This window comes from Myotis myotis, unplaced genomic scaffold, assembly GCF_014108235.1.
Source record: "Myotis myotis isolate mMyoMyo1 unplaced genomic scaffold, mMyoMyo1.p scaffold_m19_p_1, whole genome shotgun sequence".
NCBI classification, from domain to species: Eukaryota; Metazoa; Chordata; class Mammalia; order Chiroptera; family Vespertilionidae; genus Myotis; species Myotis myotis.
Window position 1 is genome coordinate 214,286,015 of NW_023416313.1, and position 16,737 is coordinate 214,302,751.

Here is a 16,737-nt window from a genome sequence, read left to right on the forward strand (position 1 = left end):
TCTGATCGCCAGATGGCAAACGGGGAGCCAGGGGTGGGTGGCGGGGGATGTGGACAGTGCCTGGCCAAGGCGCCCTCCCCACCGGTTGCCCCACACACAGAGGGCGACCTGTGGCAGGGGTGGGGCCAGAGAGCAGGACTGAGCTAACCTCTCAGTCCCTTCCACCGGCCATCAGGCTCCTATCATCCTATGACAAATGGGAAACTGGGGGTGGGTGGCGGCAGGGGGGTGGTGCCAGCTGTGGGCAGCCGAGGAAGATGGCCCTGATTGCAGGCTAGGCCTAGGGACCGTACCCGTGCACAAATTTTGTGCGCCAGGCCTCTGGTATTCTAATAAAGAAGGAGTTTTGAACATGTTGAGATGCTTTAACCTGTCAAGATCTATGAGGCCACCAGATGTGGAGCAACCATTTGGGTGGATTTATGGGGATGAAATAATAAGGATATCAGTAATAATCAAGTTGCTGTTTGTGAACACTTGATGTGTGCTAAGGCCCTTGCATACCCTGGATATTAAGAAAAAAGATCCATTTAAAAATGGAGGCAGAGAACTTGGGCTACCACCTGGAGAATCAAGATGATGAGAGCAGAGGGTGGAGGTGACCTTGGAAGTGGTGAACTGGGCTGGGAAGGGCTGTGGGGGAGCAGAGCCATCTAAGGTGGTATGATGGGAGGAAATGAAATGGGGCTGGAGAAGTCAGCAAAGAGAGAACTGAATCCCAAGAGGAGGAAAGGAAATTGGTTGGGAGCCCAGCTTGGAGGTGAGGGAGGATGGCTACTTCTGAGGCTGAAGGTTGATTTCCTCTCCTACACACCCTCCTAAACCATGAGGAGTTGGTCATGGTGGAAGGTGGTGACATTTATGGAGGCCAGGCAGAGTCTCATCTTTCCGGAGGGTCTAAAGTTTGAAAGGCACAGGGACTTAAAGGACAGCTTCCATGATTCCTTCTGGCTCTGGGATTATCTGCATTAAATTGTAATGGCTACTACAATCCAGGATTCTGCAGGATTTGCAAATCTGGGCTGGCTTATTATTTATCCATTTCAAATTGCATTGATAGGAGGGAAATTCTAAGGTCACTATGACCTAACATCTTCATAGTAATGGTATTCTTTTAAATTAGTTTTGATAATCTGACCTGATTCTTAAATAAATAAAAATGCACATTTTCCACCTGGAATAATATGATATTATACATATGCCCTAAAATTTTTATGCAAAAAATAAACTTTTAAATGCTAACATTCAAGGGCAATGTTTAGCATCACTTTTTCTTGGATGGTCTTCTCTTTTTCTTTCTTTCATGAGAAAATGCTACCAAATGTAGTGGTGACAGCATATTCCAGATTTAAGACCTGGGGTGCCATAGAGAATGGAGGAAATAATCATGGACTCGTTTCAACTAACAATGCAATTCCATGTTGTTTTGATATGTGGTGAGACCCTTTTTACTTTGTTACAATACATACAATAACCTGAAAGGTCGTCTGAATTGAGTCTACATTCATGCTTGAATTTTTCACCCTTAGTGAGATCTTGAGGAAAAGGATGATGTCTATCTTTGTATCCATGTATAGCCTATTCATTGCTTTGCATCTAAATATTACTCAATAGAGAAATGCTTTTTGAATGATCTATAACATTGGTGGTGCTGCAAGATATCTGAGCTTATTCATGCATTTGTTTATTATTTCAGGATTAATTCTTTGGTTCTATCCTTTAAGAAAGGGTTCAGAGGCCAGAATGAAGGACAGGACAGGGGAGTGTAGAGGTTCTAATTCCGGTGCTGCCAATTAAGACTCATCCCAGGTTTTGAGCTGAGGGGTTTCTCTGTGAAATGAGGTGTGTGTGTGTGTGTGTGTGTGTGTGTGTGTGTGTGTGTGTGTGTCTTTAAGATCATTTTTATGACAATTGTAAAAGCTACCTTTTATTAGGCACCTGTTATGAGTTAGGCCCCTTATACCCATTATGTTAATCTTTCCAACAACCCTCTAAGATGGTATTACGATGCCCATTTTACAGATGCGGAAATTGGTGCTAAAAGAGGTTGTATAACTTTTCAATTGTCTATAGGGCAGAGCTGGGATTAAAGTGAGGTCTGTCTGATTCTACCTTGCCTCTCCTGGTGAGTCTACAAGCCCTTAAGTAGGTCTTGCTTAATCATAAGTTCCACTCTTTCTTAAACAATTGTTTTAGGTGAAATACTTTGTAGAATTTTAGCAGAGTTGAGAAACATTGGAGTTCCTTGCTCTACAACAGAAGCATTTCTCTGTTTCTTTCCTCTATAGCCTGTGAGTGTCAGTCCTGGATATGGGGAACTTTAGGATCTCCATTTGCTGTAACTGAAGGATTTATACTTGTGTTTCTCTCCAGCTTTTGTAAGCTAAGTAGGTTTAAATGCTGAAACTGTAAATCAAGAATCAAACATTATGGTTTGCCCTTCGCTTCACTTCATTGGATGAAAATGTCCACACTCATAGACCAGACAGCATTCTCTCATGTTATTCCTCTGAGCAGCACTGTACATAGTGTTCATAAGAAACCCGGTATCTGGGAGGTTTTTCAGTGTGGTGTTTTCTCAGCTGGAAAATAGTATTATTGTATCTCTTAAAGTTCTGAAAGAAGTGACTGATAGGTTGAAAATTAGATTGATGGTATTTATCTGATAATACCAGTATTCTTGTCTGAATTGATTGATCTCCTAAAGCTAAGCCAGAAGGTGTTATTAAGGCTATTAGTACAAATACAGAGTATCCAGAATAGCATAAACCCAAGGAAATTGCTAGATAGCTTAGAAGAGTCATTGCTGGGGAGGAATTTTCTAATGAGTTGAACTACTTTATGGGGTACCATGGGACTCTGGAAGAGACTGACAAGTCATTGTTTCTGAAAGGTGAAGAAAGATGGATTGTTGTAGTGGAGGAGACCATCTCATTCGTTCATTCATTCATTCATTTGTTCATTTGTTCTTTCGATCGTTCATTCATGTATTCCTTAAATTGCTATTGAGTTTCTATGGTATCAAGTGACATGCTAGGTATTGGGGATGGAAAAGATGAGAATAAGACACACCTTGAGGAAGTTACTTACCTCCCTGTGATCCAATTTATCAATAAAATGTGCCTAAAATCCTCTATCCTTTTGGTGTTGAGAGGATTAAATTCTATAATTCATGCAGAGAGCTTTGAACTGTGCTTGACATCTGGTGACTACTAAAAAAATGGTAGCTATCGCTGCTGCTATTTGTATTATTATTCAAGTTGCTCATAGTTTTAGGCAGTGGTTCTTAATGGGGCAGGGGTTGCTTCCAGGGGGCATCTGACAATTATGTCTGGAGATGTTTTTGGTTGTCCTCGCTGGGGAAGTACTATATCATCTAGTAGGCAGAGGCCAGTGATGCTGTCAAACACTCTACAATGCACAGCATAGTCCCTCCTCACCAAGAACCACCCAGACTAACATGTCAAAAGGGTGAGAAATTCTGGAGGAAGAGTCATATAAACCAATCATTAGAATTAATTGGCGTGGAGCTTTTTGAAGTATGTGAAAAAACTGGAGTCCCAGTGAGGCACACAGGGAAGATTTTATGCCTGTTTATCTCCTGTGATGGTGGACTTTTGTACCTATTTATAGATGAAGAAACTGAGGCAGCAGGAAGTGAAGTTACATGTTCAAAGTCACATGGTTAGTAAGTGGAAGATTTTGGGCAGTATCTGTATTCGTATCCCAGGCTCTTAACCACCAAACATTTGAACAGAAATGTGGGATATGGGAGGGGTTCATTCAGTAGGCCATGGTGAAGGGCATCCCAAGGACATGTGTGGGCCTATGAAGGGTCTGCAAGTGGTCCGTGTGGCTTGAGCTAAGCGGTGTGGGAAGTGATGGTAGGGAGGCTGGGGACCGGGGTGGGCACTGGATTTAGAAGGTGCCCAGAGAGCCTTGCTGAGGAGTTTAGTCTTTCTGCTGTGGGAAGTGGGGAGTCTGAAAGACTTAAGCAAGGTAGTGGCATGATGGAAGTTTTCTATTGGAAAGATAACTTTTAGCAATGGGGAAGTTTGGTTGGAGGAAGGAGAAATCAGAGGAAGAAAGACCAGTTAGAATGATATTGCAACATCATAGATGAGAGATGCTAAGAGATAGAGACAGAGCCACACTTAAGATAATCTGACAAAGTAAACTTGAAAACGACTCATTCCCTGTTCAGCAAAGAGTTCTGGATGCCTGCTCCATTCTCCACATCTCTGTCCAAGCAGAGGCCACGTAGGCAGCATAGCCTGGCGGTCAGCACCCAGACTGGAGTCAACCTTCCCAGTGATCTCTGCGCTGCTCATGGGCATTGTGACTTGGGGAGCCACCCTAGGCCTCAGTTCCCCTTCCCTAATAACAGTGTTCACTTGTTAGGGTGCTCTGAGGATTAAACAAAAAAAGCTCCGTTGCTTTTAGCTATTTGTGATTACTACCATGTATTTGTTAGGGAAGGCAGAAAAAGCAACCAGAAAGCCCCTGAGGTGTGGCATCCTGGGGTTCTGCTAAGAGGAAAGAGAAACAAGTGCCTGAAATGCCCTTTGGGACTTCAAATCCTAAATATTCCAATTGGCCAATTTCCTCATGTTGCTTCTATAAAGTCCTCTTCACGGAAATTGCTCCCCTGAGTGCTGGGTTGGGCTGCTTCCTCTGAGCTGCTGTGTCTTTGTGGCTCAAGCCCAGGGAAGCCACTTAGCAGTTTTCTATTCCATGTAGAGGGCTTATTCTGGCCACCTAGATAATCATTTTTATGCTGAGCTTTGGTGGGGACGCTCGTCCTAGTATCTATCTGGTAGACCCTGGGCTGGCTCTGTTGATCTCAGTTCCTCCTGATGGTTCTCTGTGTGGTTTGAGACACAGTTTCAGGGAACCTGGGGGACCCAGAAGGCTCAGGCAGCCCCCAAGGAGCAGATCACCTGAACAATGTGGTGGACATTGATTTCAAGGTGTGACTGAGGGCAGGGGCCTTGTATCCTCTGAGCCTGGCTTCCACATATCCCAGTGAGGCACCTGGATTTTCTAGTCTGTGCCCTGGGGCAAGCTACTTAACCAGAGCGGGGCCTCAGCTGGTCATCCCATAGAGGGCACGCAAGCCCCATCCATCTCTAGAATCTCACCCCTGAGACAGGTGAAGGAGTCTAGATGACTGTAACAGGGAAACCCCACAGAGCTGTTGTGATATTAAAAAATAGCTACCACTCATTGGTGGTTTACTTTCCTCCAGGACCGTTCATTTTAAGTGCTTCCGTCCTTGAGCCCATTTAACCCTTGCAATAAGCTGATGGGTAGGTTCTGTCTTCATCATTCCATGTTATGGATGAGCAAACAAGTTCTAAGACATTAAGCAGTTTGCCCACGTTAAGTGGGTAAACTGGGATTTCAGTCGGGGGGCGTGCCCATGTTAAGTGGGTAAACTGGGATTTCAGTCGGGGGGCGGGGTGGGCAGAACTCCAGAGCCCATATGTCTAACCATTGTGTGATACCATTAACTGTGTGACTAATGAGTGTTCACTACACTACGCCTGGGCCTTTTCCCAAAGCTTTTACTCCAAGGAAAAGCCTTGAGGGAGAAGGAGGGATATTAGGGAAACCTGGGCTGTCTGACATGGTACTATTGCACTCCAGATATGGACTGTTGCATTTTCAAAGAAGGAGGTGTGCAGCGGGGGAGAAGTAGGGACACTAGAATCAGGTAGGCCTGATCCCTTATCCCACTGAATGTCAGGCTCCACCTATGAAGGGACCAGGTAGTCCCTCTCATTCAGAATACTGGAAGGAGTGGATGAGATAACCCATATAAAGTGCCTGGCATTTAGTTGGCATTTAGGAAACAATTACAAAACATTCGCCCTGTTCCATCTTTCTTCTTCAAGGTGAAGTCCAGGGAACAGAACTGAATAGACAGTGATAAGCAGACCCAGAGTACTTGCATTTCTTTGGCAGTGGAATAAAGTAAACTGATTGTGTTTTTGAAGTCGCCTTTGCAGAGAACTTGATGTGATAGTCACACCATCCCAAGAACTTCTTTGTCCAATGCTTTCCCAGGCCACAATCGCTTATTTCCCTGTCCCCAGTACAATTGTCTTAGAAATACTGTCATGACTAGTCTCGGAGAAAGCAGTAGATGTTCATCTTTTGTAATGCTCAAAGACAAAATCACGAGGCGGCTTCACCGACAGATGGGACAGGACGAATGCTTGTGTCTGTGTGGCTAGGGACCTGTGATCTCCTTTCTCACGCTGTGAATTCTTAAACGTTCAAAGACTTTCCATGGGGTCACATGGTGGTGATTTCTCCAGGTAATCACCACATTGACAGGCGGGGAGTTTCATGGCGGTGGGTTCAGTGTAGGATGAGGTGCCCACCAGGGAGGACATGGGTTACATTCGCCTCTACTTTTTAGAGTCTGTTGGATAATCATCATTGTTCTCATCTATCTCCTTCCTGTGACGATGAGCTCTTTCAGGTTGAGTCTGTGTCTTTCATAGGTATATCCCTCACACCCGGCACAGTGGCTGGCCCAAGGACAATGTGTAGGTTTGAGGAATAAATGAACGGGGCCTTCTGGATCTGTTTTGGAGACCAGGCACCCTTCAAGAAACCTTCCAAACCTTCAAGAAACCAAGCAGAACATGATTTTGTTTCTGTGCAACATAAGACTTCTCTTTCCATTCTGGTTGTCAAGAGTACTCCTTTCGAATCATCTTCCTGTCTCTTTTAGGCAGAAGATTCCCTTGCTGTCTCCAGCCCTCAATGCTTACATGGTTAGAAATGTAAAGATTTTAAGAAAAAAGTGACACCTGACACACCTATTCATCACCCTGTGGAAATCCTTGCCAGATAAGCTTTCTCCTTCCTGTTCTGGGTCATCCCTTCTTCCCAGCAGCCTTTGTGCAGGAAGTTTAAGCCAAAGCCCAGGCAGCAGGTGACCTCTGGTGAGTGCAGGTGTGGGTTCTTTCTGCCTAAGGACACAGCTCTGATGAGTTGAAGCGTCTCCTCCCAGCTTTGCCCTGAAGTCAGACGCCTGCCCTTTCTCTAGCAAAGCCGACATGCAGAAGATTGTTCCATGCAGACAAGATTGGGCCTGTGGCTTCTTGCCTGTCTCTACAGGCCTCCACTTCATTATTATTATTATTATTATTATTATTATTATTATTATTGTTTTTATCCCTGGGGTTGTTGATTCCATCACTGTGTAGTGAAGAAGAGCTAAAGCTTTTAAGCCAGAAATTAAAGAGCTAATGGAAATTGGCATGTCACTGGAAAAATGAGTTTGCAAATGAGAATTCAGTGTTCAAAAAAAAAAGCCCATAAAAATAAAACAAATCCCAGAAATGAATGCTACTGTGTTTACATCTATACATAAATGTGCACATGTTTGCTCCTTTTTTAGAGCGAAGCGAGAATCCCTTTTAGCAAGATTTTGATGGTGTGTGGCTCGTACAATTACTTCCATTCCTTGTAATCAAATGTATTCATTTAGATAGCTAATATTTACTGAATGCCTGTCCTGAAGCAGGTGCTGTGTTAAGCTCTAGTGATCAGGAAAACATAGCAAAAGGTGCAAGATGCCTACTTCCTGTCCCCCAGAACTTTTGTCTAATGTCAGTAGTGTCCCTAGCTACATTTGCATGTTGTTTACTGTGGCCAGGCTCTGCTCTACATGCTTTCTGTATTTTAAGTCATTTAATCTTTACATTGATCCTTTGAGGTAGGGGTAAGCAGCCAAGAAACAGACAAACTAAATAACTTGCCCACGCTTAAGTGATAAGTAAAAGTGGGATCCGGACTCAGGGCCCAGAATCCATATTTTTACCCACAATGCTCTATTCTTGGTTGGGGAGACCAACTTGGCTTGAGTGGTTAGTTCGAGCCCAGTGTGACTGGGGCTGTGCACAGAGCAGGAGTCTCTGATTCAACCTGTGGGACCCCCAAAAGGACCTCCATTCACCTGTGACCAGACCAGAATATAATGATTACCTGTTGGCTGTGCTCTAGGGGGGCGTGGCTTTTCACCTTCATGCCAGGTGTTGAGGCTGGGTCAATACAGTCTCTTTAAAACTAACGTACATGAGTGATCACTCAGGTCTGCATCAGTCTATGTGGAAAGCATATCTTTTCTTTTCTTCTTGGTGAAAATGGGCAGAAGGGAGGAAAAGCTTGCTGATGCAGGTTAACTCCACTGAGTAAATGAGGGTTTTGTCTTTTGTTCTTTGAAAAATGAGGACCAGAAGTACAAATTCCTACTTTTCTTACTGTCATTTTCTCAGGTGGGAGAAGGTGACATAACAGACGAGCTTTAGAAAAATGTTTGCAAGCTGGCCAGACAGATATCTGTGGGAGAGAGGGGGAGGCCAGAACTAAGAGAGTGGACTTTCATCCAGTCCCCACTCTGGCGCTCACTAACTGTTGCAGGAGTGGGCAAGTGACTTCTGTTTCTGTTGTCTCGTTTAGAAAATGGAAACAATAATAGGATTTATTATCACAGGATTTTTTGTGAGGACTGACTAAGACAAGAAGGCACATTGCAAATGCTGGCAACTATGATTATTTTGAAGAGAATTCTAGAACTTTCTTCAAAGTTTCTGGGTCTTCACTTCTGTGTCTGTCCCCATGTCAAACACTGATAATCAGAGAGATGGTGACAGTAGGCGCTGACATTCTCTAAGCGTGCAGAGGAAATGAAATATTAATTTGAGATTAATATTGAACACTCAAGAGCAAGAAAGAGTTTCAGTAATCAGCTACAATAAAACAAGGTAGCAGAAGCATCTTTTTTTAATCATGATTTTAGTAATCGATTAAAGTTCAGACTCTCTCCAATGCAACAGCAATAGCAGGAATAGTGATCTTTGAGTCAGCCCATTCTGCAATGAACCGGAATCCCTGTAGCTGCTTTTGTAGCCCAGAAATTGGCTAGATTCATCTTTGATAGGAATAATCTCAAGTACAGAGACAGCAGGGCGTACATCATACACTCTCCTCAGACCCAGGCTGATTTTTCAGCATCACTCTGCGAATTTGTTATGGAGTCTGTAGAGGTTGAGTCCAAACTGGGATGAACGCTGACTGCTGACAGTGTAAAAGTTTATTGACCTATCAGAGCATATATCCTCACTTCCTTAGTAGACTTGATAATTTCCTTGTGGCTTAAAATTTCTCTTCTTCTGTCCTTCCATGTAAAGAGAAAGAAACTTAATTTTACCTTGTTAGGTGCGATTTGGATGGTGAAGGAGCTCCCCCATTATCCAAATTTGGCTGGATAATGTTTACATAGATTAGTCATGAGTGTAGGTGCTGATAAATTGAGCTTTAGAACATTTCATCCCCAAAGAATTAACTGGTGATAACAAGGTGAGCTTGTCTAAGACCATTGGCTCTGAATGTGTGGTCCAGAAACCTTGGCTTTCTTCCTCTCATATTCTCCAAACAGATTTCCTATTCATCCTGTCCACTCTGCATCTGGGCTCTACTATACACTCATAACCAGGCTGTGAAGTTCTGATGAAAGCCTGGCTTCCTGGCTCCCCCAGGGACCTGATGAAGGGCTAATATTTACACATAACTGATACTTAGGACAGCAGAAAAATAAACACCATCATAGTACTCACTGTGGCCCTGAAGTTGCCTTTCTCTTTGCTTGTTTATGGCCTGGATTGATTGATTGATTGATTTTTTGAGTATTTATTTGTGGGAACCTCTGAGGTGATATGGCCATAGAATGCCCAGTCCACTCCGGCCAGCCCCGGCCTGACTACCACATTGTTCATCTGCCTGGGTGGGAGGTGAAGGCACATGGGCATCAATGCCCTTTCCCTTCTCCTTTCACTTCTCATCGATCCTGGAGCTGCCCAGCCTGGGCGGGAGTCAGCCTGCTCTCCCCAGAGGGTCTGAGATGGGGAGAAAGAAGAACACAGGGTGGAGAGAAGCTGCCTTCCCAGCATTTAGGATGGCCATCTTCCTGCTGACAGCTCTACTAGTGTCCACAAGCTGTGTGAGCACGGGTAAGGCACTGCGCTAGCCCAAGGTCATGCGTCTCATGGGGATGCTAGCCATGCCCCTCCCAAGAGGTCATCATGAGGGTTAACTGAGTGAGTCTGGGCACTGGTAAGGGCTCAGAAAGAATTCTTGTAATATTGCTAATATTATTATATATGAAATGACAAGGCACACTGTCCAAAATCAAATACACATTTTTTTTAAAAATCCCTGCTGGAAGGTCCTTCATTTTATAGATGAGGAAACTGAGGCTCAGAGAAGCTGAGTAACTTGCAGGGGCTCAACACAAGTTGCTTCCATGCTCTATCTCTTCACACTGAAGCAAAGATTTCTTGGAATCAGCCCCGGAAGCGCCTTGCTGGGTTGAGTCCAGACTTTCTCTCTGACACCCTCCCACTGCTGTTTGAAATACTATTATTTTTAATCATTTTTTTGTTTTTAATTACAACTGACATACATTGTTATATGTGTTTAGACATTACATAACTTACTAAGTGGTCATCTCGATAAATCTCCCACCCATCTGATACCATACATTATTACAATATTATTGGCTGTATTCCCTGTGCTGTACTTTATAACACCATGGCTATTCTGTACCAACCAATTTGTACTTCTTAATTTCTTCACCCTTTTTGTCCATCCCGTTTATCCCCTTCCCATCTGGCAACCATCAAAATGTTCTCTGTATCTATAAGTCTGTTTCTGTTCTGCTTCTTTACTTATTTTTAGTATTCATTGCCATTTTATTGTTAATATATTTTTTTTTATTTTTTTCTTCTTCTTAAATAAAACCTTTTTAACATTTTATATAATACTGGTTTGGTGTTATGAACAAAAGCTATCATTTAAAATCAAAGGACTGATAAAGAACTTCCCAGACAAGAAAAAAATACAGGAGTTCATCACCACCAAACCTGTTTGAAATACTATAATGTGGCCTTTTAAAGTGCAGAGACAGCAGGGTGTACATCATATATTCTCCTCAGGACCATGCTGGTGGATGTGAAATTGCCCCTCCCCCCACACCAGGATATTCACTTTTGCTTCGTTGAAATATTTATATGAGAAGCACTTCTGAAGAGGAGAAATAAAAAGCAACCGTGGCAACCAAATTAATACCATCCTTCCACTTCCTACCCGAGGCCCTTCCTACCCCCTGTGTGAGGAGGTAGAAGGATGCTGCTGGGGGTTTGCATTATTAGAGGCTTTTTTGAGTTGGATGCATGTGCCTTTGTCCGCCTCCCAGGGTCTGTGGCTCTCCTTCTATCCATTAATGGCTGAAAGAATGCTCACGTTTAATACATTTATGAAGCCACTTCCACAGCCACCCCATCATCCTGCCTCAACCCCTGGCTAGCTGTCTACTCCATAAATCCCTTTGCCAACTGGGACTAAGAATACTGTACATACAGAGCCACCTTTGTGCCCTCTGATGAGGGGTCTTTTCGTTTCATCCCAGGGGTGTGAGCTATGAAGAAAGTGGCCATGCATGCTGGGTTGCACCTGCCCTGTGGTCCCAACATGATTATGAACAGAGCCGCCTTGTATTCTGCAAGCATCCTCAACTGAGCCATACGTCAAATGAACACTCTCGCCATCAGTGTACACCCATAGGGCACCCATCCGTGGCATTCTTTAGCCAGTCTCAGACAAGCTGAGTGATGATAGCACAGCTTTTTTTTTTTTTTTTTTGGTGCCACATAAGGAAACAGATGATCTCACCAAGTACACAGATCATAGGAGAAAAGCCACGGACAGTTAGTGGTCCCCTGTGGGTCATTGTTCATCTCAGTGTCGAGCTAGCACTCATGACGGTGTCTCACGCTGTCTGGAGAGTGATTTACGCAGCCAGGCTTCGAGTTATGGGATTACAGCACTGGGGACAGTTGGGAGGGAGAGGGGGGGTCCAAGTGATTGTTACCCCTGTCACTCTTCCTTCACATCAACCTGAGGCCTGCCTCACTGGGGAGAGGCTGCAGTTTCTGTTATACCTCCCAGGTGGTCCTAAAGCATAGGGGTAGTGGAGGGAGAATGGAGAGGGAGAGTTTGGGTTGATCTTTAAGCCAAACAGGACACAGCTCAGTTACCGCATTTCACTCTCTGTGTGCTCAGACATTCCTAATGGGCTGGCTTATCTTCACTTTTGCAGCCTGAGTGCAGAGAGGGAGGCGGGGCAGGGGAGAAGCAAATTAAAAGCAAATACATTTAATTTTAAAATGTTTTCTTGAGTTCAAACAATTAAGAGCCTTTGAAAATCTTTTAGCAGATGATTAAAGTTAGAACTATGAACTCAATCAGAAATATTCTTATTGAACTAAAAATGATGCTATTAATCCAAGTAATAACGGTTGTTTGTGCTGGCTTTTCCCTATATGTACATAAGCCAAGTGTGCTGATTCGTTTTCATGCTGGTGGTTTGTTGGAGTCTTTCTGACTCATCAGATCTAGATAGAGTCAAACCTCATGCCCGGGACTAGGGATTGTATAAAGCCTTAGCAAGAGCTCAGTGACTCATTGCAGGGCTTATCTTTCTCACTCTTCCCACTGTGCCTATAACAATGCTTATATTTAATTTCCACAAAACCGCTTCCCAAAGGCATTTGGGTGTAGAGCCCACTTTACTGAAGACTTGGGGGAGCGAGAGCGGAATTTACATCATAGATAAAGCAAGTTAAGGTTGGATACCGGCAACAATCCTGGGCAGCCCTGGCTGGTGTGGCTCAGTTGGCCGAGGGTCATCCCATGCACCTTCAATTCCCAGTCAGGGCACATACCCAGGTTTGAGGTTCAATCCCCACTCAACATGCGTACAAGGGGCAGCCAATCCATATTTCTCATATCTGTGTCTCTCTCTTCCTTTCCCTTCGTTTCTCTCTACAATAAAAAAATAAAAATAAAATTTTTTTAAGTCCTGGGCAATGCTGGAACTGACCTGGAACCTCCCACATGTCAATTGACACTCCTTTCTCTCTTTTTCCTTCCTCCCTTTCAGGGATTATTCTCTCTTTATTCTGCTCTCTCCCTCTCAGGGTGTAAAATCAACCTGTCCAAATTTTTTTTCTTTATTTTTAAATTTAATTTTTAATGCAACACAGTTAAGCTGTTACCAGCTCCAAGAGCCAAATAAGGTTTGGTGCTTCCACTTCAAGGAATTCATCTCATTAGAATTGATCCCTTGGGAGGTCCCTTCTGCCTAAACCAGTCCTTCCCCCTCATCTCTGCCTGGAGGCCAGTATGGCTGTGGGAGAGGAGTGTGTTCTGGGTACCACATGCAAAGGAAAAGGCAAAACCATGGCTTGGGCCCAGTCAGGGTTTGAATCCTGACTTCTCTGCTTCCTGGCTGTATCCCCTAGGGTAAGTTACTTAACTTTTCTGAGCCTGTTTTCTTACCACTGAAGTGGGAGATAATTTTACTGTTTTGCAAGTTGTAGAAAGGATAAAATTGAATAACACACAAATAGTGCAAAGGATAAAATGAAATCACACTTCTATAGTACCTGGCTCCATGCAAACATTCAACAAATGTTAGTTTCTTTTCCTTTCAATTGATAAATACTTTACATTATTTATTTATAAATTGCATAATTCAGGATAAAAAAGATACTTGAAAAGGAATCCGGATTTTTTTGATGAAACAAATAATCCTTTCCGTTTGTCTTTGCTGCAAATCTGTATTTTTATATGCAGCACGGGGTCTGCTTATGATGTTTGTCGGCAATACTCAGCACAGGGAGACTTGGTTGAAACCAAGCTCTCTGCAGCTTCATAGAAGTTGGAAATATTAGTTATTGATGGCATGATGTGAGGTCACCCAAGTGCCTGAGACCCAGAGCTGCTCCTGAGGTATTATGCCCAGGTGGGCCCGTCAGTGCTGAATAGATAATGAGGAGATAAACACTAGTTAGGGCCTGTTGCTGGGTCTGGTGGCACTCACAGTGTAGGGAAAATGGATATTTACTAGCAGAAAGGACTCGCCATCTGTCTTTTCTCTACAGCAGAACAGAGCAGAGCCCCTGATGATTGTTGTCAATTAGGCCGATTTAAACCATTGGCAGAGACAGCCTGTTTGCACCCCATGCGGATGGATTTTAAATTCTGGGGTGCCAGGGTTTATGTTAGAGACAGTGGGCAGCATAGTATTTCATGTTCTTAGAGAAAGGAAAGAATCAACTAAACATTTAACAAAAGGGGATTTTTTCCCATTATCCAGTCAGTTGTGCAAGGGCAGGCCAGATCCAGCCCACAGCCTGTTTTTGTGCAACATGTGAACTAAGAATGGTCTTTGCATATTTAAGCATTTGTAAAAGGAAAGGATAAATATGCAACAGAAACCATACGTGCCCCCAAAGCCTAAAATATTTATTATCTAGTGCTTTATGAAAAACGGTTGCTGATCCCTGGTCTAGAGAGTTTGAAATATCCCAGGTTCATAAAGGCAACATAGAAGGGTGATTCACTTTTTCACTTGTGATCTGATCTTGTGGCAACCATGTCTGTTTTAACAAAGCTTAAAGGGCATTATTTAAGGATATATAAAGGGTGTCCCCCCAAAATGTATACCCACTTTAATAGCTGTTAGCTCAATTTTGAAAATGAAATGTATTTTAATGAATACTGCCTTTATAATTATTCAAAGTGTGTGTATACATTTTTAGGACACCCTATATAATCACATGTCAATATTGTGTCTTGGGGAAGGCCTAGGGTGGGGTGGGGGTTGGGTGGAAGGGAGGCAAAAATGGAGAATATGGGAAACATCTGTAATACTGTCAAATAGAAATATATTATTTATATATATATATTTAATTGCATCTTGTAGGCTCCACCTGGGTTATTCCGGGATCTCTAGTTGTTCTAGAACAGTCATGGCGAACCTTTTGAGTGCGGTGTGTCAGCATTTTGAAAAACCCTAACTTAACTCTGGTGCCGTGTCACATACAGAAATTTTTTGATATTTGCAACCATAGTAAAACAAAGACTTATATTTTTGATATTTATTTTATATATTTAAGTGCCATTTAACAAAGAAAAATCAACCCAAAAAATGAGTTCGCGTGTCACCTCTGACACACGTGTCATAGGTTCGCCATCACTGCTCTAGAAGTTGCTCTATGTCTGTCACCTCCCTCTGCAACTCCCACCTGTCCCTTCCTGGCCCCAGCTCACCTGTTTGCTCTTCCTCCCTGCTCTCCCCTCTCCTCTGGCCTGAAACGGTTTGGCCGGGTCCAGCTTAGAAGGGCTGCTGAGAGATTTTCACTTTATTCTGCACAAACCTCCCGGAAAAGCAGACCCAGATTAGACCCTGAAGTCTGAGCACGCTCAGGGAGGGCGTGGGCAAAGGTCCAGGAGGGAGAGGGTCTGTCTCATGGAGTGTCCTGCCCGGGACTGGAGGACTTAGTAGTATCATCGATGTGGCCAATTTGGGGGGAATTTTAAGGTGTATGGGTCTCCAAATCCAGTAGGTCAGTAAGGAGTGACTGCTGTTTATTTTGAAAAGGAGCAGTATGTGTCTGTGTGTTGGGGGAACAGTGAAATGGCATTGGCTGTTAGTTAAATCCTGACTTGGTGGCGGGCACTGAACTGAGTACATTACACGGGACCATTTCATTGAATCCTCCCCGCCAGAGTGTGGGGAAGGTATTAGCATCCCGTTTTCCAAGGAGGAGAGTTAGGCTTAGAGAGGTTAGAGTAGCTTCCGCAAGGGAGGGTAGTCTGACCTAGTAGCCCAAGCTCTGATCTCCTGTGCTCCTGAAACAAGCTCAATGTCAAACTTCCTAACAAACAGAAAAGAGTCAAAAGCAGCAGAAAGCCTGTCTTTCAGGAATGACCACTTTGGGTAACAATTTTCAGACAACCCTTCTATGTCTTTGCTAAGCAATCTGTATGCAATTTGCATAACCCAGGGCTGGGTTGCATAAACCTGTCCCTACAAATGTTACACAAATTGCACCAGTCTATACCCTAACTTTCCCCCACTCACAACGCATTTTCTCGTTTTAATTAGTGGGTGTGTAGTGTTTCTCTTTGTGACTGTACCCTCATTCACGTAACCAGTCCCCTATAGATCACTGAAGGTTGTTGAGCAGGAAAATTCTTTTCCTTTAACTTTTTTAACCGAGCCTCGCGCTTTCTCACTCTCTTTGCAGCATGCCCTTGACGCTGACAACGCAGGAGTGAGTCCGATAGGAAACTCCTCCAACAACAGCAGCCACTGGGACCTCGGAAGTGCCTTTTTCTTTGCTGGAACTGTCATCACCACCATAGGTAACTGCTTGCCACTCTCGCTTCCTCTGCAGGCCATCCTGAGGGATGGCGCTTGTCAAACTTCCGTCCTCACAGAACGCATGGCAGCATAAGGCTGCAAGGAGGCTTATGAAATACTGTCACATGAATGCAGGGGTCGTCGTGGCTTTCGATGAAAGGCAAAGAGGAATGAAGAACTGCACCTGGCCGGTAGTTTAGTCGGTTAGTGTCGTGGTGATGGCCAAGGTTGCGGTTCAATGGCCAGTCAGGGCACATGCAAGAATCAACCAATGAATGCATGAATAAGTGGAAAACAAATCTCTCTCTCTCTCTCTCTCTCTCTCTCTCTCTCTCTCTCTCTCTCAAAATCATTTAAAAAAATGAACCAGCCTGGCCAGCATGGCTCAGTGGTTGAGTGTCAACCTATGCACCAGAAATCATGGGTTTGGTTCCAGGGCAGGGCACATG

General features: G+C 43.8%; 1 protein-coding gene across 1 annotated transcript in view; it reads left to right on the top strand.

The window, feature by feature from the left end:
* Window positions 1-16,737, top strand: part of KCNK10 (potassium two pore domain channel subfamily K member 10) — a 105,996-nt gene that overhangs the window by 43,233 nt on the left and 46,026 nt on the right. The window contains exon 3 of the mRNA XM_036325524.1: window positions 16,173-16,290. Within this exon, the coding sequence (XP_036181417.1) occupies window positions 16,173-16,290 (118 nt within the window). The remainder of the gene's footprint in view (window positions 1-16,172; window positions 16,291-16,737) is intronic.